This window comes from Podarcis erhardii (genome assembly GCF_964252035.2).
Source record: "Podarcis erhardii genome assembly, chromosome: Z".
Classification (NCBI taxonomy): domain Eukaryota; kingdom Metazoa; phylum Chordata; class Lepidosauria; order Squamata; family Lacertidae; genus Podarcis; species Podarcis erhardii.
This window is the reverse complement of record NC_138504.1, coordinates 18031227-18055210: the sequence shown is the minus strand read 5'-3', so window position 1 is coordinate 18055210 and position 23984 is coordinate 18031227. Positions and strand designations below refer to the sequence as shown.

General features: G+C 44.2%; 1 protein-coding gene and 1 long non-coding RNA gene across 3 annotated transcripts; one reads left to right on the top strand and one right to left on the bottom strand.

Moving 5' to 3' along the window:
- Positions 1-1742: 1742 nt before the first annotated feature.
- Positions 1743-16430, bottom strand: ARL13A (ARF like GTPase 13A). 2 transcript variants are annotated; one of them, XM_081848530.1, is made up of 10 exons: positions 16349-16430; positions 14804-14923; positions 13409-13479; positions 12048-12297; positions 9446-9551; positions 8094-8299; positions 6752-6845; positions 5345-5564; positions 3926-4024; positions 1743-2744 (listed from the first exon to the last, which is right to left on the bottom strand). In XM_081848530.1, exons 1-10 carry the CDS (start codon positions 16363-16365, stop codon positions 2668-2670), a joined length of 1260 nt encoding a protein of 419 aa, XP_081704656.1. In that variant the 5' UTR covers positions 16366-16430; the 3' UTR covers positions 1743-2667. The 2 variants fall into 2 exon arrangements, with proteins under 2 accessions (XP_081704656.1, XP_081704657.1); XM_081848531.1 differs by having other exon boundaries at positions 5345-5561; positions 16349-16429.
- Positions 13914-17134, top strand: LOC309334290. The gene is made up of 2 exons (XR_014152988.1): positions 13914-14322; positions 16459-17134. It is a non-coding gene; the product is annotated as an uncharacterized lncRNA (long non-coding RNA).
- The last annotated feature ends 6850 nt before the right edge of the window (positions 17135-23984 follow it).

The window sequence follows — 23984 nt, the reverse complement described above, 5'->3', positions numbered from 1 at the left end:
TGAATCTGTGTATGTTTAATTCAAAACCTGCCAAGGAATCCAGTTCATTTTGTTGTGTTTTTAAATAATTTGTATAAAGTTCCCATTCCTCCTTAAAGTCACAGTTGTCCTTGTCTCGCAGTTTGTATGTCAATTTAGCCAGTTCTGCATAATTCATCAATTTCTCCTGCCACTGTTCTTTTGTCGGGGTTTCCTCATTCTTCCATCCTTGTGCTATCAAGACTCTTGCCACTGTTGTAGCATACATAAACAAGTTCCTTATTTCTTTGGCAGGTCTTGTCCTTCAATCCCTAACAAAAGTGCTTCTGGTGTTATTTTACAAATGTCATTTTAAACATTTTCTTCAATTCATTATATATCATTTCCCAAAGTTTTTTTAATTTCTTTACATTCCTACCACATAGGATAAAAAGTCCCTTCTTTTTCTTTACATTTCCAGCAAATGTTAGAGCCGGTTTTATACATTTTTGCTATCTGTACTGGTGTTATATACCATCTATACATCATTTTCATATAATTTTCTTTCAGAAGGGAACAATCTGTACTGCTTTATGATTCTATGTTCAATCAAGCCACAATTGTGCTGTTTTAGGTTTATGGAATCCACAGAGGCTCTGGCAGTACTCCAACAGAAGACTGTTTCAGCCTCTGAGTACTCCCCATAGTTGTACATTTACTTTTTAAATTTATTTAACAAGAGTTATATCCCACTTAATAATAATAATAATAAACCCTCTCTAAATGGCTTACACAAAATAATATAAAATATTCATAAGAAAATATCAATAAAATCGACAAACTTTAAAAGTAGACACAATAAAATTATGAAAGTACAGATGAAACCAACAGTTTTGAAAAACAATATACAAAATAAAATATCATTTGGTACAGGTAATGGTCTTAAGGGAGTGCCCACTTGTCAGTCACAGTTGGACATAAAGGATAAGGCAATTTCTAAAGGTATCCAGAATATCGATCCTTTCTTCTTCATAAATATGATGCCTGAAAACTCTCCCTCTTCATAGGATGAGGCAGGAAGGCATATGCACACATTGCTGGTTTAAAACATACAAAAGCCATTTTAACTCAGATTTATTCAGTGAGCACTTATGAAACCCATCTTCACATTTATGCTTTAATGTCAATTTCAGGTAGACTTATGCTGGTTCATGCCATGCACATCAGTCGTCATGGTGTGATGGGATGGATATGAATTGTTTCACTGACATTCCCTCCCCTCAACTAGCCTTCAAAAGTCTGTTACTGCTTCCAGAAGTAATGTGACCCTATCTGCTTTCCACACCTGAACAATTGTGAAACCATCCAACAACTTGGTAGTCACACAATGTGCTTCCTGATGTCTACACAACGGAGCGATGCAAATTTATATTGCATTTCCCCAATGCTCTCAACTTAAAATAAGAATGAGAAGAAGTGGAGAATAACTTCAGAACATGTGTTGGATATGTATGATGTAGTGTGACAATTTGGAAAACGTCCGCACTTGCTGTGCACAGAATGCTCTTTAAAATTTGATGTGTACACAGCCCAAATCTTATTGAATTCTAATTTCACAGATGTGTCTGAGAGAGAGGGAGAGAAGTATTGAATGTGTGTATGTTATATGTGAGATAAGATGCATGTGGGTATAATGTGTGCATGTGTATGAATGCAAAATTGTATTTGTGTGTGGATGTAAATGTGTGTGTGTGTGAGAGAGAGAGAAAGAGAGGGGGGGAGTGGCCCCACCCCCACCCACCTTTTGCAATGGCTCTTCCCACTACTGGCATGTGGCTCATGGAAAGTTAGCCATCAAAGAAATGAAAAAGGTTCTCCACCGCTGCCCCAGAGCCACCCAGGGCCAACTCAACTATTAGGCAAAATGAGGCAACCAGCTCAGGCAGGAAATGCTGGGAGGCAGGGAACCAGCAGCAAGATTCTGGGGAGCTGTGTGCACACATGGCCTACAATGTCTGCTACCTTCCCTAGGCAAGTCTGCTACCTTCAGGCATGGTGGAGATGCTGTTCTGTGCTGAAGGCAGAGATTCAACCACCAGTCTTGTTTGGCTTCTTGTGTAGAAGATGGACACACCATCTTGCCTTCTGCCTGAGGTAGCAAAATGACTTGGAGGAGTTCTGAAGGCCAGGTTCTACTTCTGAGACCAGGGATGCTTCCAGTTGCCTTGTTAGTAGAGCATTCATCCTGATTTCATTGCAGGGAAATTAGCTGCCATTGGCTATTTAATGAGGATTTGTTATGATTTGCTTCCAGGAAGTTAAGATGATTTGTGTCAAAACTAGCATTATCCCACACATTCCAGTGCCTTTCCCTTTGCTTATTGCAAAAGAAGTTCAGTGTTTTGAGGGAAGCGGATTTGTTGCGCAAGACCTCTTATAATTGTACAACTTTACTTTGACAGTATGTGATTGAACCCCCTCGAAAACAGCGACAGGCAGGAAGCTCCCTAGCTTTCCATTTGGGGAGGGCTCTTTCCGTCGACTACCAACTGTATGCTAACACCTGCCCCTTTAAACACCTTGCAACATCTTGCAGAGATGAGCTTGGAACACCTCAGAATCAGGTTTGGCCTTGCTGCTGCAGTTTCTTCAATTCTCTTAGTACCACTTTGAATCCCCACTCCCAAGGGAAAGTGTGGAGCACCTCATTTAGGGAGTGGTTGTAGACTGTGGCTTCCGGCCCTGTGGCTGCATTTTCAGAGCCAGCATGGCTCTCCGATACAAATCTGTGGAAGAAGGAGCCATGGATGAAACAGGGTGACCACTTACAGATTGCCAGAAAGAGGAAAAAAGAGGACATACATTTGCACAAAGTGGGGAAGATTGTGACCAGGAGACCTGCTCAGTCTGCAATCCTGCTGCTAACCGTTGATGGGAAACTTCACTGGCCTCTGGAAGTTCTCCCTTTTTATGGTTCTTTAACTTTAAAGAATTTTGAAGCATACAGCCCTTCAGACAGGGGACCATCCTGTGTAAAGTAGGACACAGTCACCCTGGACTGATCTAATTACTTTTTCTTAACTGTTATACATACAAAGGAAATAACAAGACCTCTAGTCCTACTCAAATCAAAAGCAGAGTCCCTAAGACAGCTGGATGGCCCTTTGCCCGCCTCCTTCCAGCAACTCCTGCAGCCAAGCTGGTGACAAATGTATTTCTCTGCTTTCCTTTGGACTACATCAGGGAGGCTGAGAGGGAGGGTCTTGTCTTCTGGGGATCCCAGGACCTCCACACTGCCCAGGCTTGTGCCCTGGGGAGACACTGCTGACACAGTGGTCTGGCTTCATCTCCAGAGGTGCACACCAGTGCCTCTCAAGACAGATGAATGCCAACAACAACAGGTGCTTCAGCAGGTGGGATCATATAAATCTGACAATTATTTAAGAAGATTCATACCCTAGTTATCCACCCAAGGATGAACAAGACAGCTAAGTAAATGGTTAGTCTAAAGTAGGAATGGGCAAATATGTAAAAGCTGGGTTCTCTCAGTTTATAATTTTTCTAGCCTTGAAAATTTATTTATCCACATTTCTACATAAATTGGCAAGTCCTCACGAACATTTTTCAGCATTTTAGTGAGAAATTCTCCCTTATACATGTGTTTTTTATGCAATTTTGCCTAATCCTGCTTCCACCTTGGTTTGGAAGCATTGCCACAGGACTTCACATTTGCCCACAATCTGGCTCAAGACCCTAAAATATGCAGAGCTTTTGTTTCCCCCCAAAGCTAATCAAACTTAGAATCATAGAATCATAGAATCATAGAGTTGGAAGAGACCACAAGGGCCATCGAGTCCAACCCCCTGCCAAGCAGGAAACACCATCAGAGCATTTGTTGCTTTAATGAGTATCCTTGATATTTTGCAACTCTTCCCACAAACCCCTTTCCTAGCTGTGTAAGATGTACCAAAAGTGCTTGATAGGTGCTCGTTTGGCTGGGTCTGTGATGATTCCTGAGATTTGACTTTATTTTTCAGTCTTTTATTTTTCTTCTTTGTGCTTTGTCCTGAAAAAAAAAGAAGTAGGGAGGGGGGGGAATGGAATAAATTCTCTGGTTTGCAAGCCACAGTAAACTATAGTTTGATCTATAGGTACTGGTTCAGGAGGACAGAATTAACCAGAATCCCATATTTGTGCTACAGACTCAAACCTGATTTCAGAGCTACATCATAGTAACTAGCAGGGACAGAAGGATCTGTCAGTAGTGGTTCTCTCAATCTCTCATTTTTCCAATCATAAATTCAGTTCTCTGCATATATGTAACATTTACACACATATTTTTTTAAAGGAATCCTCATGAAAATTCACCAGCGTTTGGGGAGCATGGCTAGCCAAGGAGCTAAATGGCAGCATAGTTTACTGTCTAATTGCCTAAGGACTACTTTGATGCAGAGAAGACACATACAATTCTAAAACTTTATTCCTGCTCTGGCAGACTAAAGCCACACAGACTCCAGGGTCCAAAAAAGAAGTAAGCAAGACTCAGTATTCAAGAAGAAATTGACGAATCCTTCTTTCAGGCCTCAGATTCAGAGATGGTCAAGGGAGGAATGAGAACACAAAAAGGCATGAAAATGCAAGCAACTGTGGAGGAAGACAAAGAATCAGACTACTACATAAGCAAGATAAGGAAAGCTCCTGCCTCAGATCGGGCAGAGCTTTCAAACAGAAATTTAAATATCTATCTGGGCAAATTGCAGACTGGACTAATAAAAGCACTAGAGCTAAACCTAGAACTAAACAACCAGGTGGACATTCAAATGCTACAAATGGCAACAGAAGATCTGGCCCTAAAATTGGAGGAACAATCTGATAGAGAAATGAGATTTTGTTTCCCCCCAGTGACAGCATGATGGTTCATCCTTGTCCACCTTCCCTATAAAAGGTGGTGTGAAAGAGGGCTGTGTTCTCACCTTGACTCTCTTTGGCATATTCTTCTTCCTGTTGCTCTCCAATGCCTTCAGCTCAGCTGAGGACAGTGTGGACTTCTATTCACGAGTGATGGAGGCCTGACCATGCCAAGATGAAAGCACGGCAGATCTTTACCTGCGAGATGTTGTTTGCAGCTGACAGCGCACTCTGAGGAAGTTCTACAGAGACTCACTCAACCCTGAAGCTCACTGAAGTGATCTTGGGCCAGTCACTGTCTCTCAACCCTAACCTACCTCACAGGATTGGTGTGAGGATAAAATGGAGAGGGGGAGCACTACCTGTGCCACCTCAAGCTCTTTGGAAGAAAGGTGGGATTTAAATATAATACTGCTACTTCTTCTTCATCGTCATGCTTCTAGCGTTTCTCTCATGTTTCTAAGAAATCTATGTTTACCTGCTGGGGGTGCAGCTGTTTCCAGAACTCTGGGGTTCTCTTGGGCAACCTTGTTGCTGGGACGGCAGACAGTGACACCTCCCACTTTGCTCCCACTTGCTGCTGCTTTCGCACTGTCATCTTCTGTCAAGGTATTCTCCGACTGCACCAAACCTTTCTTCTTCACCTTCAGCTTTAATTTCCCTTTCTTTTTCTTGGAGGCCACCGGCATTTCTTCCTGCTGAGCAGAAACAAAGTGTGTGCATGTGAGAAAAAGCCCTGTCTCTGGGAATGCTTTCAGAAAACGTGGCACAGAAAATGTCAGGAACATAGGAAGCTGTATAACTGAGCCAAACAATTGGTCCATCTAGCTCAGTAACGGACTGGCAGCAGCCTTTCACGCTTTCAGGAAGGAATTATAAGTTGCACTGGCCAACTTGTAAATGCCAAGGATTGAACCTGGGCGTTTCCGCCTGGAAAGAAGGTTCTGTGCCATTGAACTATGGCCCTGCACGCTAGGGATGCTGGAGAATTCCAATGAAAATGGAAACTGCCAATGTTCACCTACAGTGGTACCTCTGGTTACGTACTTAATTCGTTCCAGAGGTCCGTTCATAACCTGAAACTGTTCTTAACCTGAAGCACCACTTTAGCTAATGGGGCCTCCCGCTGCCGCCGCGCTGCTGGAGCACGATTTCTGTTCTCATCCTGAAGCAAAGTTCTTAACCCGAGGTACTATTTCTGGGATAGCGGAGTCTGTTAGTGGAGCCTGAAGCGTATGTAACCTGAAGTGTATGTAACCCGAGGTACCACTGTATTCGTCTCATGTCCAGAACAGCAAATACAATTGGCATTCACTGTTGCTGCTGCTTTGAGCCTGCAAACAGTACATAATTGATTACGTACCCCCCTCCCACATTTGCATTGCATTTCCTTTGCATTGAAATGAATGCGGTAGAATAGCATGATGACAACATAATTTACGTAATTTGTGGAATTAATTACATAAATCACATAAATTATGTAGTTTTGCCATGGCGGACAGTGAGATAAGCAACAGCAATTTTGATGGAAGATGAGCTGCTGAAATGAATGCAAGGTGGAATGGAACAGGAAATGGTGCCTTTTTGCATCCCCATTGCCCACACATGGATTGTTCTTGACTTCCTGATCATGAGTTTGTTTGAGTGAAACGACCCATGATTTCTGGCTCAGATGTAATGCTAAGGCAGGAATTGTGATCTGTTTCTCCCCAGTGCTAGCAAGGAGCAAACTGGGTGCAAATGGTTCACGTGTGGTAAATAATTAACTGTGGTTTATCGTGATGTCTAAACCTGACCATTATGCCACTAATTAATTTTATGAAACACTGCATCTTTAAAAGTGTAAAATTCCTGGCAGACAAAATATAGCAGAATCACCAGTTACCTGGGAGGGGATATTCTGGGGCAGCTTTGTGGGTTTCTTTTCCTCCATCTTGGCATTTCCTCCTTGACTGCACTCTCTTCTGGCCAATGACTCCCTAAAAGCAGATGTAATAAATTATTCAAAAGATACACATATGTACATATTATTCTATTCCTTCAACTTTGAAACTAAGCAGTGGTGCTAAAAACAGCTCTGCCATCTTCTATGTCTATGTGGTACAACAAATAAATGTAGTTTTTGGAGAACTTGGTCTCTATTCAACTGTAGATCTACTGGTCGACCCTTGAGCAAATCAGGTGCAATCCCTACTATGTATTTAAAGCACTTTAGAAACACATGGGTTCCCTCAAATAACCCTGGGAGTTGTAGTTTACATAACTACATTCCAGCACCTTTAACAAATGACAGTTCCTAGGATTCTTCAGGAGAAGGTGATGTGCTTTAAATTTGTGTTAAATATATGGTGTCGATGTGGCCTCACTGTTTCTCACCCTCAGTTTCTCAGCCTCAGTCAATGTCAAGTAATTGCTGCTGTTTGGGTAGTAATTTCTGTCTTTGGTCTTTCAGCTTGTCCCATTTGCTCTACTTTTTAGGTCTGTGGGCACACACTTCATTTTACCAAGGAATCTGGGTAAAAACCAGATCCAATAGAATTAAGCTGAGCTTTGAAGACCACATACAGCTGAAAAAGGAAGTGGGAAAGAGCACCACTCTGTCAACTTCCTTCTTAATCTCTATGTACTTTTAAAAGAAGAAATAGGCAAGCACTCTCTTTACCTTATGACCAAGAGGGCAGTGTGGGGGGGGGACACAGAGGTTTCGTTGGCCCCAAGGTAAGACCTCAAGGGTCCTATTGGAACCTTGGGTGCCATGTTGTTGACTCCTGCTTCAGTTTCCGCTCTAATTGTTCCCTTCTTGTCTTTTCCCCTTTTGCCAGCTTGTTCTCTGTTCAGCTTTTCATCACCTTGCCCTTTCCCCTTCTCTCTCTTCACCACCCTCCACTAAACAATCTTCTTATAAACGGACCTTTGTTTTCGTTTCTCACCATTCTGCGCCCCTCCCCTATGCATTCTAGGAACATAAAATGTAAGCTGCTTTATACAGTACTGAGTCAAACCATTGGCACATCTACCTCCATATTGTCAATGTTGACCAGCAGCGGCCCTCCAGGATTTCATACAAGAAATCTTCCCCCACCCTTATATAGAAATGACGGGGATTGAACCTACGACCTTCAGCATGTAAAGCAAGATGCTCCAGCACTGAGCTATGGTCCAACCCCCTCTAAGATCTTAAGAGTAGGCATTACACACAGCATAGGCTTGCAGGAAGAAGGAGGAACCTGGCTTCTGATGTCCTGTTCCTGGATTTCTGTGCTTTCTTGGATACCTCCTGCTCTAGTGACACTTGCTGTTCAGGACTGTCTTCCTGGATGCGACCACACAGTACACTGTAGTTGGTGGCAATTGTATGCAATAGCCAATGTAGCCCTTGAACGATGGTCCAGCATTGGATTTTGGGAAGCCTTTTGGAAGCTGAACATGGTTCCTGTAAGATGAAGGTAGAGGACAGCCAGTCTGAAAACCCAGCTCTCCCATTCAAGGCAAAGAAAGTGGAGGAGTTTGTGAGTTGGCAGATGGATGCCAACAACATAACCATAATACCTATGGGAGGTCTGTTACAAGAATTCTGGCAGGCTCTCTCTGGTGACATGTTGAGACCAGCAAGCAAAGGGGAGACATTTCCTGGTGCAATGCAAAACCTGCTAAATGACAAGGGAAATTGATGTACTGTAGATGAACCAGCTTGCTGCAAGAAGCCACTTTCTGCCAAACAACCATCAATATGTTTTCTATGCATCAGGAGTTGTTAAGTAAATAAAAAATAAAAATAAATAAATAAATAAATAAAACTTTATTGTCACTACACCACCTGTGTGCAGTGAAATTAAACAAGCCCCCCCCCCTACACTCAGTCTTGTTTGCGCTCTGTGTGCTTGTCGGGAGTCAATTGCACCACTATTTTTTTTCTCCCATTCAGCAGCCCAACAGCCCACGGATAAAAACTGTCCTTTAACCTGTTGGTGAGGCTGACTATACTTCTGTATCTCCTGCCCGAAGGTAGGAGCAAACTAGACCTTATGTGAGCTAGATACTGCTAAGATAGTGCTGAATTCCAGGGCCAACCCACCCAGGAGGCAAGAGGAGGTGTCCGCTTGCTCTCAGTTAACTCCTACCTGCTTGCCTTCTTACAACCTGTGCAGGGGGGGTCGGTCACTGGCTGTTATCTCTACCCTTTTTAGTCTTCTGGTTGCCTTTGTGCAACCACAGGGAGCTGGATGTGGGCAAAACTAAAATTATTTGGCTCCATCTGTCATGGCTTCTGAGTCTGCCGACTGGTGTCTTACCAGTCCTAATGGCCACCAGCCTCCATTATTCCAGGTGTTGTGGGACTACAACTCCCATCATCTCTGACTGCAAGGACTTCCTGTCCAGATCTCTCTGACCCAATTTCCTCAATTCCATTGGGCAAGAATTAAAATGGGATGTGTAATCTGAACAAGAGGAAGTAACAGTCTGTACAAACTCCATGAAAATGATCATCATGAAGGGCAGAGTGGACAAAAGGGAGACTTCCTTTCCATCCCTTGTGAAGAATAGCCAACCTGTGTAAAGAGGGTATCATTTTACTTACAATTCGACACAACGACTTGTTTTCATTCACCAACTTTTCCAGAGACAGGTACTCAATGATCTCACAGGGCAAGAGAGCATCCGGTTTGTCCTGCTTGTTTGCCAGCCTTGAACCATTCACATAGAATTTTGAAAACAGAACAGACGGAAAGGCAAGATTCCATTAGCAAACAGCACACTCACTGTTGTAGCTATACCATTTAAAAAAGCAATGGGGAATCTTTGGCCATTCAGACGTTGTTAGACTACACGTTCCATAACTGCTGTCCATTGGCCATGCTGGCTGTGGCTAGTGGGAGTTGTAATACAAAGGTGAAAGGTTCTGTCTACTTCTCAGTTTCTCCTTTTTCCAATTTTACATCCATCAGTGAACATTTATCCTAATAATATAACTCTATTTTGTATGCTCCCCCTCCCCACAATATCTCCATTTTTATGCACGCTTTCCCCTTATATATGCATTTTTGTAAACATTGTTTGTTTGGAGAACTGCATCACAAAATTTGGGTAAGAATGGATTACGAATAATTGCTGTGTTTTTGTTCGCATATTGTTTTAGAAAGTGCAAACTTGATAGACTGAGCTTTAAAGCTTTAAATATGTGCTGAATCAAATTTATGCTCTAACCCGAAGTCCAACAACATCTGCAGGGCACCAGGTCTACTATGCAGTATTGAATGGGCAGATTCACACGCTTAAAGCACATTTAACACACATTTAAAGCACATGACTTCCTCAAAGGAATTCTGGGAACTGAAGTTTACCCCTCACTGAGCTAACATGCCCAGCACACTTAACAAACTACAGTTCCCAGGATTGTTTTTTTGGGGGGAAGCTATGTGCTTTAAAGGTATGGTGTTGATGTGACTTTAGGCTTGATAAAAGACTACTAATAGCTCTGATATTCTGCCAGTGTTATTCCATGGGTGCTAAGAGGGCCCCAAAAGATGAAGTGATGGTCAGAGGAGATGACTCATCCCGATTTACCCCTTCTAGTTAGGAAAAGGGTTAGGAAAGTGCTAAACTGTCTATCCCTGCTTCCAGGCCATGGGTAGGCAAACTAAGGCCCGGGGGCCAGATCCAGCCCAATCACCTTCTAAATCTGGCCCGCGGATGGTCTGGGAATCAGTGTGTTTTGACACGAGTAGAATGTGTCCTTTTATTTAAAATGCATCTCTGGGTTATTTGTGGGGCATAGGAATTCGTTCACACACACCCCAAATATAGTCCAGCCCCCCACAAGGTCTGAGGGACAGTGGACCGGCCCCCTGCTGAAAAAGTTTGCTGACCCCTGCTCCAGACTGTCATTATTTTGTGGGAAGGATTAAAGCACGTAGTAGCAAATTAGGTCTGCACAATTAAAGTAGATTAAAGCACTCTGCTGCTGTAGTACAATAAATCCATTCTGAAAAAAGAAAGGAAAGGAAAGGAAAGGAAAGGAAAGGAAAGGAAAGGAAAGGAAAGGGGTGACCTTTTTTAGTCAGGAATGTGATGGGGGAAGGCACTGAAAGGTGTGGGATGAACAAATTATTAATGGGAAGAAGACATATAAACACCCCACAACCAAATCAGGATAAATGCTATTTGTTGTATCACTGCCTCATCAAACAGATTTGAATGGATGTTCAATAAAGAGTGGACACTGTACAGCTTCCACAGTAGCTTTGGGCAAGCAAACCAGGATGAATGGTCAGTAAATATCTGGAGGAGCTCCAGAACTCTGTAAGATAACAGTATTTGGCTGTAGGGAGCAGCACCTGTTTCCCATGAGACCTGGGCTTTGGCTCCAGTGGCCTCCTTCCAAAGGGAACTAAAACCTGCCCCCTGGAACTTTTCACTGCTCACAGAAGTGGGCTGAGTGTAAGCTGATTGAGATGGCTTGAAGATATGTCGTTTCCCCTGTAAACTGGCTTGTGGATCTGATCATGACTTGGAAGGTATAAAACCACTCCCTTTACTGCTCTCTGTGGCACTTTGTAGTTGCCTCGGATCAGTTCTGCCTGCAACCTCTCTTTCATGTCAGCGGATCTAACATGCCCAGCATCTGATGTCATATATAATGTCAAGTGTATGGCAGGTGGATGTAGCTTGGCTGAAATGGCCTCATGGGCCTAAAGAGGAATCCTAGGTAAAGGGGCCCCTGACCATTAGGTCCAGTCGTGACTGACTCTGGGGTTGCGGCGCTCATCTCGCTTTATTGGCCAAGGGAGCCGGAGTACAGTTTCCGGGTCATGTGGCCAGCATGACTAAGCCACTTCTGGCGAACCAGAGCAGCACACGGAAATGCCGTTTACCTTCCCGCCAGAGTGGTACCTATTTATCTACTTGTACTTTGACGTGCTAGGTTGGCAGGAGCAGGGACTGAGCAACGGGAGCTCACCCCATCACGGGGATTCGAACCACCGACCTTCTGATCGGCAAGTCCTAGGCTCTGTGGTTTAACCCACAGCACCACCCGCGTCCCAAAGAGGAATCCTAATGGGTCTAATAAAACAGGGGAGGGGGGAGAGGAGAGGGGAGAGAAATCTCCACCCCTGTTTTAGACCCATTCATTCACCACAGGGTACAAAGGAAGGAAGATGCCAGGAGAATCAGTATCTCACAGTAACAGAGGCTTTCCTGAAACTTTGGGGTGCCCCAGAACACGGGAGAGAGTCTTCTTGGCCTCTTCCATCCTTGCCACATCGCTGGAGTCAAGCACAAAGATAATCCCATGTGCAGTGCTGTATTGGTCCCTCCAGGTTCCCAAGGACTGCTGTCCACCAGGCAGGTCAATGAGGGACACCTCAAACCTGTCCACCCTGAGTGCCGTCTGGTTTGGCTTCGTGACGGGAAGAACTTCACAGGAGAGGACTGCAAACAAAAGTAGCAAGAGCAAACGAAACAACAACAACAGTAAAAATACAGGTAAGGTCATACACCACAGGTGCTTTCCTCTAATTTCCAGAAAAAATATAGGAAGTTGCAAGGAGGGCCTGATATAAAATGTTGCACAGTGAAGCATTCCTGTTCAGCTCCTTCCTCTAGGATACACCATTGTATTTGCCCACTCAAGCTCTGTTTCCCATTATATTCCCTTGACAGTCGGCATACACTCAGGCTGTGTATGCATCCATGCATTTAAACCACATTTATTCCCCCAAACAATACTGGGAACTGTAGTTTGCTGGAAATTGTACCTCTGTGAGGGGTTAACCACAGGTCCCAATATTTTTGTTTGTGTGCTTTAAATGTATGGTATGTATGCAGCCCAAGTCCTTATTTTATTGTTTTGGTAGTCTCCCAGTTTTCTGTTCTTTTGCAAACTTTGGGGTTTCCCCAAGCCTACTGATACTACTCTCTTGGCCATAGGTATTGCCATTTTGGCGGTTTGAGCAATGGTACTCACAGCCCAAACATTGGGAATTAAGGGAATAATAGAGCTTTACTATTTAAGTGACGGTTGTACAGAGTAATGTGTCAGGTCAGCCAGTGCGTACAGGGCTCATAGGCAGCTGAAATCAGCAACAAGGGTTATAGGTTGATGCTGAGACTTAGGTCTACCTGACAGCTAGTCTCCTAGAACTAAACTGTGTAAGACTGGCTGAGGAATGTTATATGAAAGAAAGGCCTTCAGCACAGGCTGAGGACTCATTCACACTTCCTTTTGCGCCGCATCTCTAGGCACAAGTCTGGGCCTCCCAGGTCTATGTCCCAGCATGTTTTACTGCTGAATTAGAGCAAATGGATTGCTGCTTGCTCCGATTCGGTGGTAAAACATGAGTTTTCCTTGGGAAAGCACCAGAACGGAACAGAATACTCAGACACAGACCTGGAAAGCATGGACCTATAAACTCAGAGCAAAGGTTAAGTGTGGATGAGCCTTTAGAGACACTCCTGTCAGCTCTACTGGGCACTGAGTTCAGGTTCAGGAGTGGAAGAGCTGGAAAGCTTAGCTGACATTAAGTTCTGCTCAGCAACTCACCTCTCTGGATTTCTTTCACGAGGGAACTTTTTCCTGCGCTGTCTAGGCCAAGGACAAGGATGGTCACTTTCCTGATGGGAAAGAGAAGGGTAATGTAAAGATGCAATCTGGTAACACCTTTGCAGGGAGGGAGGATTAGAGTTCCCATAGTAAAGTGAAATCCAGATGAAATGTTTAAAAAGCATGGGCTGGCCTTTGGATGACATTTTGTTGCAGGGGACACTGCGAGGAACTATTTTGTTGCAGAGGGAGACTGTGAGAAACTATTGCATGGAAACACCTTTAAAACACACACACAACTGCTTTGTGCACACATTCCACCCTTCCTCTCCATCCCTATGGCTGCGCTTTTTTGTTAAGAAAGATGCATGGCAAGTCCTAAGCACGCCGCTTCAGAAATGTAATTATTGTAATGAGTACTTTGGCCCTGAAGCTCTCCACAGTGGGACTAATAGTTCTTCCGAAAAAATGTTTTCAAGCCATCGTTTTGTGAGGAGAATTACCATTGATGTGAAGGGTCTGTTTTATTTCTCTCCTCTTCCCCCCACCACCCCACAACAGGTACAGGAGTTCTCTGTTTAAGAACGGCAGGCAAAAATGAATCAGAGCAAATATTTCCTCATCATTGCATTGCCATTCTGAGGGAACATGGCATACTCATCCCCTCTCTTTGTGAAAATGTGGCATGCGTAGTAGCATAGTGCAGGCCTTCTGTGTTGCTATAGTGATTTTTTTATGGGGCGCAGGCCTAGTTGAAAGGGCAACATATACTTGGAACAGAAGTGGATGGAAGCACAAAGTGCATCACTTGGCAACCAGCAGGGCTTCAGCTTATTGCCTTAGCAACCTTTGTTTGGCACTATGCAAACAAACCAGAATTCAGTGGTCGCATAAAGCTGGGAGAGAGATGTATGGTGAGTCTCTCGTTACCCAGAATGCCCTGCTTACTTAGGCACTAAATGCAGCAGTTCCTTAAAAAAAAAAAAAAAAAGGGAAAAGATATTGAGGCTAAAAGCAGGACCAGAGCAAGACATTTGCTGTCTGAGGAAAAGAACAAGATTGCGACATCTCCCAGTTCCACATGCAGAAGTCAACGCTTTTCGTTGCGACGTTAAATCGCTGCTGTTCTCTCACCAAAGAGTACTTTCCTCAAACTTGGGGCTTGACTTCCAGGATTCCAACAACTAGTCCTGGGGCTGCCACCACATGTTACTTTCATCCTCCTTAGTATGTTACCCTTGTAGAAATCCATAGGAATGAGGATGGGGACAAAGTTAGCTAGCTCAACCTGTGGCTCCATCTATAACTGGCTTTGCCTTCACCTACCACTGACTTCCCAGCCTTCTTCCCCACCAGTCCCACAGGGCACCAGATATCCTTGCTCTCCAGATTTACCTCATTGGCTCTTGGATAGCCTGCAGCCAAGACCAGCAGTAAGAGAAGAGGTGAAACATACTCCAGCACACCACAGAGATGAACAGGGGCAGGTTGAGTCTCTGGCTTCCCCCCGCCGTCCTTGAAGAAAAATAGCAAAGCAACAACAATCCTGTTGTAAGATTTTCTTCCCTTAAAAAAATTGGGGGGGGGGATGCTTTACTGGTGGCTATGTGCGTACTTCAGTATAGGGCATGTTGATGGCTTAAAATAAATAAATAGCAGACTTTAGATTTTAACTAAGACCCCAGGATCTATCAACAGAACCCAGTACAAAGCACATGCTTAAAATCAAAGATTTTGGACTCCACAATTTTGTTTTGAATAGCAGAACTGAATGGTGCTCTCTCAGTCCTTCCACACACATGAGAACATAAGAACACTCCTGCTAGATCACGCTAGTGCCCCATCTAGTCCACCACAGTCAGATGCCTGTGGCAGACATGCAAGCAGGGCATCAGTCACCTGAGCACAGCAGCAGTCTCCCTTCCTGAAGTTTCCAGCAATTGCTATTCAGAAGAATTACTGCCTCCAGTTGTGGAGGCAGATCATAGCTATGAAGGCGAGCACTCATTGATAGTCCATTTCTCTGTCAAATCCTTTTTTAAAGCCATCAGAGTTGGTGGCCATTGCTGCTTCTCATGGGGGTGAGCTCTGTAGTTTAACTGTGAGCCAGGTGAAGTAGTAGTTTTATTTTGTCTGCCCTGAATCTTTCAACAGTCATCTTCACTGGAAGCCCGTGAGCTCTAGCGTTAAAAGGGAACAGCTTTTCTCTGTCCACCTCCTCCATGCCATGCATAATTCTTTATATACTTGTATTATGTTGCCTCTTACTCAGCTCTTACTAAGCTCTTACTCAGCCTCTTACTAAGCTATGCCACCCCAAGTGCAGTGAGTATACCTGTATATTATGCACTTGTAATCTATCCTGGGACCTTACAGTGAAATGCAGATTTTTATTTATTTAAAAAAACCTTATAAATAAATACACCCTTTCCTCAAATCTCTCTTTAAAAAGCTCTTTACATGGACTTTGATCCAGGATTTGGCTCTGTAAGAGATTGATGGTCCCTTGCTTCACACACTGTATCTCCCCTTTCCTCTTGAAGACCATCTCCCAACGGTCAGTTAGGCCTAACCTTGAGGTTGTTTGGAGGTTCTAGCAGGGGGGTGCAGCTATCGTATACCCTTGACCGAAGAAGGGTACACTCCTTCTATCTGGGATGGTCGTCCTCTTCCACCGAGCGCGCAGCTTCGGGAGGGACGCACATGGAGCGGTGAGGGAGGAAGGGGACACCCGCCTAGCCAGCCAGATCAGCCGAATCAACCCTGGCGATCAATGGGGTGACAGATGTCGCAGCCAGATCGCCCTCACATCCCAGTTAGGCCTAACCTAACAGAAAGCCATGGCCAGGAATATATTTCAAATATGTGTGGCTAGCAAACCAAGGCAGGCTGAAGAATTCCTATTCTTCAGGAGGGTGAAATTAAAACATAAACTCTCACCTCTTTCTTGCTTTCATGTGTTGCTCTTCCCTGTTGATGGCTCCGCTGCATCCAGCTAAACTTAATCTGGATTTAATGTATTCACCATCCCTTGTTTCTTTAATCCCAAGGACATCCAAGGGAGGAAAAACGGCAAATCCAAAGGACTGTCAGTTTGAAGGCCTTGCTTCTTTATCCAGAAATGACAAGATGTGTGTGAGAAGATGCCTATGATTTTCTGTACGGGCTATGCCCTGAGTGTCTGAGGAAAGGAGCAATCAGATTTGTCACTTGTTTTAAATGGCTTGAGAAAATGGAACACACCAATTGGGCAGTTCAGCAAATCTCTTGTAATGGATCACATCATGGTTCAGTCAGTCATGTGTTGGTTTAATCCTGGGATTGACCTCTCTGCACCTGCAGGAAAGCACAGCCATTCATTCTACAGTCGTTCTGAAACTTCCTTATTTGCAGGCAACAGTCAGTCAGTGTACTGGAGAGATCAGAGATGGGGAACTTCTTGTCCTGCATAATTTGTTGGACTACAATTCCCATTACCCCTGATAATTGTCCATGCTGGCTTGAGGTGGTGGGAGTAGGAGTCCAGCAACATCTAGAGAGCCGCAAGTTTTGTATTCTTGGGAGAGAGAGTCTTGGACAAGTGGGCAATGGCAGCAGGAGAGCCACTGTGAAGCAATTTAAAAAGCAGAGACAATACATCGAAAAGCTTCAGTGTACATAAGACCATTCATAAAGCAGCATTGATGACAATACAAACATATTGGCAAATAAATTTTAATAAATGAACTACGCTTGGGTGCCCTTTTACATGATTAATTTTAGCATGTTTCATATTATATTCTCACTCTGGGAAGCTCAGGGTGGTACGTGGTATTATCCTCTTTATTGTGCATGAGGCGAGGTGAAGCTATTTGTCTTGGGTGGCAGATCTGACCCCCTCCCTGCCACCACTGTTGTGCAGGTGACAGCCCTGCTGGGGCTTTGCGTGTGCCACCCACAAAGTGCCATTGCCCTCACCCCTGCTGCTGTGCCCTCATTGCTGTACCCTTGCAGCAGCAGCAGGATCATGTCGGCAGCACAGGTGCAGCTGCAGGTGAGTTGTGGTGGCAGGGCTGGCAGCAGTGTGAGCACAACAGCAGAAGCAGGGAGAGGGTGGGACAGGACTGTTGGGATGTTCTGTTCCACCTTAAGAAACAGGCATGATTGTTGTGTGTCACATGTCCGTTTACACTCCAGCTCAGTATGCTGGGAACTTCTGTTTGTGTACAGTGGTACCTCAGGTTCTATACGCTTCAGGTTACATACGCTTCAGGTTACACACTCCGCTAACCCAGAATTAGTGCTTCATGTTAAGAACTTTGCTTCAGGATAAGAACAGAAATTGGGCTCCAGCAGCACAGCGGCAGCAGGAGGCCCATTAGCTAAAGTGGTGCTTCAGGTTAAGAACAGTTTCAGGTTAAGAACGTGTTAAGTTGTGGGTGAACATATCAGACGACACAGTGATTCTTCAAACAGCTCTTGTTTATTCACAGGTCAGAACAGAACAGAACTGAACTGAACTGAAGGGTTCAGCCAGCCTGCTTATATAGAGCTCCGCTAGAACGCAACAGTAACCACTTTCTGTAACTATCCAATCACTGAATGTCACTTTCAATCCCTTATTTGCATATGTTGACCTGAGTGAAAACTATCTACAGTATCCCCCTGCTGGCCCAGGGTGAGAACTTCAGTACATAACAGAACGGACATCCGGAACGAATTAAGTACTTAACCCGAGGTACCACTGTATAGCTTTCTGTTTTGCTTTGGACACGAAGGAGATCAGACATGTTTTCCTTTTGTCCTGATCTACCCTGAATAAATCTGCTTGTAAATATGCTCACACAGCCTCTTGTGCCACTTCTGTTTGCGCAGTGTTTATTCTGCTGAATTGTGTGCTCAGTCATCTGAAGCCTGGGCACAGATTCATGCTGCACCAAGGGCCGGAGTTTGCCCGGCACACCGGCCGGTGGGCTGGAGCCAGCTGGGGGCCTGCCAATTGCCCCGGTTTCCTTGGGTGTATGCCAACAAGGGCAGAGGCTCAGATTTGTGGGTATCATTGGGGCATGGGCATGGGTGGGGGAATTTTGCCTACAGGGGTGAAAGGTATTGAGCCAACCCTGCAAACTAGACTAGTCTGGCACTGGAGAAAGGTGGTAAAATCAGAAAAGCTAGAAGATGAGAGTGCTGTAAAACTAGTTAACTGTGAGGGATTTGAGCAGATTAAAGTTGTGTCCTAGATAAAGTCTGATGTGCTGAAGGGCAGTGAGAAGAGGGGGAAAACAAAAAACAGTGGAAGACTGTGGTGTAGTATAGTGATTAGAGTAGGGGTGGAGGGTGGGTTAGCCTGTGGCTCTTATGCCAAAAGCTCTTTGAAAGGAATCGTGTCAGACTTTTGCAAAAACAATCTTTCCTTCTCCTAGCAGAATGTTGGGCAAGGAGGGACTGAGAGAAGAAGAGAAAGGGTTGTCAGAAAGAGACAGGTGCCAGGAAGAGTGAGAAAAGAGAGGTGCCCCCCCTTCCTGGATCTGGCCCTGCCCAATACTGTCTTCAGCCCCACAGAATGCCAGCATGCATCTGATATATCACCCCACAAGGTAATGTGGGCTCTGAGAGATTAAAAGGTTGTCCACCCCTTGCTTACAGCGTTTGGCTATAAATCTTCCAAGGAAAGTAGTTTGAAAAGCAAAATGAAGTCCCTATACAGGTGGGTGACCTTGATGGGGTTGTCACTTTCTCTCACACAGAACTGGTGTATATTTAAACTATGTGTGTGTGCGCATGCAGGGTTGAGCACAGCACACTTTATGGGAAACAATTTAGATGCATTAAAATCTGCTGGGAAATGAGTTCTGCATTAGACAGGAAGAAGACTCACACTTTGGCTAAACTCCAGACTAAAATCAGAAGCCAATAATGGTGTCACATTAAACCATGGTTTATTTTAAACTGGGCTTGAAATGTGAATGAGCTGCATGCTGGTAAACACAGCTCAAAAGGCAATGCTTTGGTCCTCCCCAACTTCTGTATTTAATGAAGCAGTAAAGGACAAGCCAGAGATAGGTATTACATGCAAACCAGTCCTTGCAGTTAATTTGAGGAAAAGAGCTATAGCTATAGCTGCAAATTATAACATAGATAATTGGTGGGGAGGGGGTCCCCCCTGCACTTCTCCTTTCCCCTCTGCCAATTAACCTCTGTCTCCAGCAACCACCTCCATGACATCACTAGGGCCTGCCTCTGTGACGTCACCAGTAGCCGCCCCTAGGTCTCAGGTTTGGAACATGAAATCTCAGTGTCTGGGATACTCCTTACCTGACACCCCTAACAATAACTGGTTGTGAGAGTTAGCATGCAAATGAACATCCAATATCTTGTTTTATTGTTGTTAATATGCTTACTTAACTGTTTATTTTCTTATTAACTGTTATTTTTAACATTTGTATTGCTAAATGCTTGTGAAAGAAAGAAAAGTAAGAGGCCTCTAAAGAAACCAGTTCGGCTGCATAAGGAGCTTACAAATGAGCTGAAATTTAAGAAGGGTGTATATAATAAATGGAAGAAAGGGGAAATCACAAAGGAGAAGTATACACAAGTAGCCAGCAGTTGCAGGGAGAAGGTCAGGCAGGCAAAAATTCAGAATGAGCTCAGGCTTGCAAGAGTGGTTGATAATAATACAGTAATAAAAGGTGTCTTTGGCTGTGTTCAAAGCAAGAGGAAGAACAATCAAGTAGTAAGTCCTCTGTGTCTAGAAGATGGAGAAATGCTATTGGGTGGAACTACTCAACACCTACTTTGCCTCTGTCTTCACCCAAAAGGAAAGCAATGCCCAACGTGGTGATAACAAAATAAATGATGGACCAGATGACTCTCGGGATCCTTTCCAACTCTGCAACTCTACAACTCTGTTATTCTGTGTGGGTGCAAGTATGTAGAAAGATCTGGCTTTTGCATGGCTTGAATTTAGCCTACTGTACAAAGGAAAGAGTCACATCCATTATACTGTGTATTTCTGCTTCTGGCTATGTCCATCATTTGTATGTGGCTCCCAGATGGCTGCCCACAGGGGCAGCTGTCCCTTGGGCTGGAAAAGTTTCCCGACTCTACATGCCCTACATGTTACCTACCATACTTCATTTGGCAGGGGCCACTTGCACTTCTGAAGAGCATCCTTAGGTTTGGGCAAGGTGTTTGCATCTGTCTGTCTCAAGAGGCAATGGAAGAGTGTGCCATCTGAGGTGGTTGGAGAATTACAGCACCTGCTGTGGCTGTAGAGACCCGTATGGGAGAGACACATTTTATTGCAGCTGGGACAGATGAAAGCATCCAGTTTTGCTGTTACAGATGCACCATGGCTTTTCTTCTCTCTGTGCTCCACCTAGCGGTCATTTCTCCTCTGATCACTGCTGTGGATACAAGGCCTGACTGTCTGTCTCCTGGCACAGCAGTCTTCTGCAAGTGACTGCTACACAGTGGAGGGGGGCGGGGTGTTTAATGTTACCAGGCTTCATGTCATGTTGCAGACAACTTTATAATGAAGAGTTAGTCTGCCAATGGGCCTGGTGTCTGATGTCAACTCTCCATAAAACACGTCCTTGGGGATTCTGCCATCTTCTATTCTGTGTACACGATCAAGCCAGCATAGACCTTGCTGAGACAGAAGTGGGAGCATGTTGGGAATGTGGACTTGGAAGAGCACATATTTGTTTGAGACTCTGTCCTGCCTTGTGATAAGAACCTGACACACTTTTATCTTAGCATGGAGACATCCCAGGTTGAACAGAATAAGACCCCAGTTGCCCCTTGAATGGAAATCCACACCGTCTTCAGTTGAGGTGAAGGCACAGGAGACCAAGAGGGGCAAGAATATGCTAAAGAGAATTGGGACGAGAACACAGCCCTGTTTCACATTGCTCTTTATAGGGAAGGCACCTGAGGATGAACCATCATACTGGATGATGCCATGCATGTTCCCATGGAAGGACCCAATAATCTTGTGGAGCTTAGGTGGGCATCCTAAACTGCTGAGCGTTGTGAAGAGTCCTTTTCAGCTGACAGGGTCAAAGGACTTTATCAGGTGTGTGATGGTGATGAACAAGGGGCATCTTTTCTCCTGTAGCTATGAGTAAATCACATTGACAGACCCTCCAAACTGTCCCTATTTTCCAGGGACATTCCTGATTTAGAGAAGCCGTCCTGGTTTCTGATTTGATCCCATAATGTCCCACTTTCCCTTAGGATGTCCCTATTTTCATAGGAGGGTATGAAGTTATCTGATCCCCAAGGTGTCTGAAGGCAATCCTGTATAGGGAAGGGTTGGGTTTTTAATTTAAAAAAAAACAAAACGTTTTATTGTGTTTTATGTATGTTGGAAGCTGCCCAGAGTGGCTGGGGGCAAGCCAGTAAGCCAGTAAGATGTATGGGTTATGCACCTATTTTCATCCGAGAAATGTTGACGGTTGACCTCTGCGCTCTATAGCTGCATTGTGACTCGGGATAAGCCCTGCCAGTGAGAAGGTGTTATTTTAGGTACCCTGGTTCCAAGCCATCTCTTTAAATTTGGCCTAGGATCAGACTGGGAGTCTGGCAGCTGGCAAAGTACAGATGTAACGTGGTAAAAATGCTCAGTCCTTCCAGTTTAAAGTCTGGACCAACCACAGTTTCTGAGCCATTTACAATACATACATGTTCTAGGTGGTGTTCATGGCACTTTCAATGTGTTTTTTTTAAAAAAACAACAACAAACCAACGATTCCAGACCTCATAAGCACAGTACTTTTTAAGAAATTTTGTCACTAGCAATTTTTGAAGACTGCGTCATGCTGTAGCTTGGAAATTTTGATTTTGAGTTCTCTCCATTCCTTGATTCTCTCCCCCCCCCAGTCCAGTTCTTCACATTTCTTCATCAGTTTGCAAGTTTTTAACAAGGAGTCCTCTCCAAAATTTGTCTTCATCTTAATGCTAATTCATGCTAATAAAAACATTTTTGGGTATTTTCAGTAATACGTGAAGTTTTAATACACACTTCCCCCTAATGCAACCATTTTTGTACACATTTTTGTGGCATCACAAAATTGAAATTTGTAATGGTATAGTTGCTGGGGTCTTTTTAAAAATAATAATAATGGCATGCTACCAGACTATGTCATCATTATTCAGCTTCTGTTCCAGAATAATGTACTAAAAAAAGCACCCCTGCTTTATTTTCTACTGACCTTTGTTGGAATGGATCCTCACTATTTTTCATTTGTGTGACATGTATACAAACATTGTCCTGCTTTTTGTGTGCAGGGGCTGAGGATTGGTGGGTGTGTTTTGGGAGCGTCTGTTTCTTGCAACCTCCCTCTCACTCATGTGGGCTGTCAGTTTGCAAGCTCATTCCAGAGGAGAGATGTAGCAGGCAGAGATGATGGTATTAGGTCAAAGTACTGCTCATGATAGCTGTTGTTAACTGCAGGCAAAATTACATTACAAATAACCAGGTTTGCCATAGGTCAGGCAGGCGCATACTTTAATTTCCCTTCTGATATCCTAAACTCCCGCAAGATTAGAATCCTTGAACAGCAGGCATTAAATGAAAAATGAAAAAGAAAAAAGCTCTGAAAATGCTAACCCAAATGTGCATATTCATAACACAAACCTTTGCTAGCTGGAAGAACAAGAAAGGTACCGAAGGGATGTGACAACAGCCACACAACTTTTCTCAATTCAGGCACAATCCACCATTAGTGTGGGAAGGAAACACACACACACACACCGTCTCCAATATCAGCAACATATGGCCAAAGGTGCATACAAGCAGCTAAAAATTCTTTTTGAAAAACATTACATCATACAGCTGTTTACTTACTGCATGCAGAAAGGCCCAGAAATGTGATTTTGGAAGGATAGTTTTTTTCAGTTTAAATGTTGATTGGCATCCACCTGTCTCTGGAGACAGTGGAAAAGCGCAACTTCGGGGCTGAAGTCGAACCGTTGGAGAGTTACAGCGCCTGCCGTGGCTGTAGAGACCGAAATGGGAGAGACATGCTTTGTTGTAGCAGGGGCAGTGAAGATGTCTGGTTGAGCTGATGCAGGTGTACCCTGGATTTGGATGTAGGCTCACATTAAATTGTAAACCAAACTAATTTCTTCCCCAAGCCTAACTGTGGTGCACTAAAGTAGTATGTTACATTACATTTATTAGTAACTTAGATGCAACTTGACGCTTGGTTGGTTTGCCTGCAACCAAGACTGCTCAATATATGATTAGAACAGGAGAAGCGGTGTTAGTTTCGCTGGTGACCTTTATTTGGCTGGCTGGCTGAGCAGGCATCAAGTTACACAGCTGGACCTCTTAGCTGGGAGCATTGAGATAAGCATCTCAAGTTCAACAGTCTCTCGTTTACACAAGTGTACAGCTATAATAATCCACTCTCAGGCTGATCCAGAGGAGCCTCATGAAAGCAAGCACAGTTGTTGTCAATTTACACTTGAGTAGTCAGCAGCAGATACCAACCATAGCTTCCTCGGGAGACCTATTGTCTGGACCTTTGAACTGGCTTTGTGATGTGAGACCAGGTTTCCATGGGAACAGTTGCCCAGGGATACGCTCCAT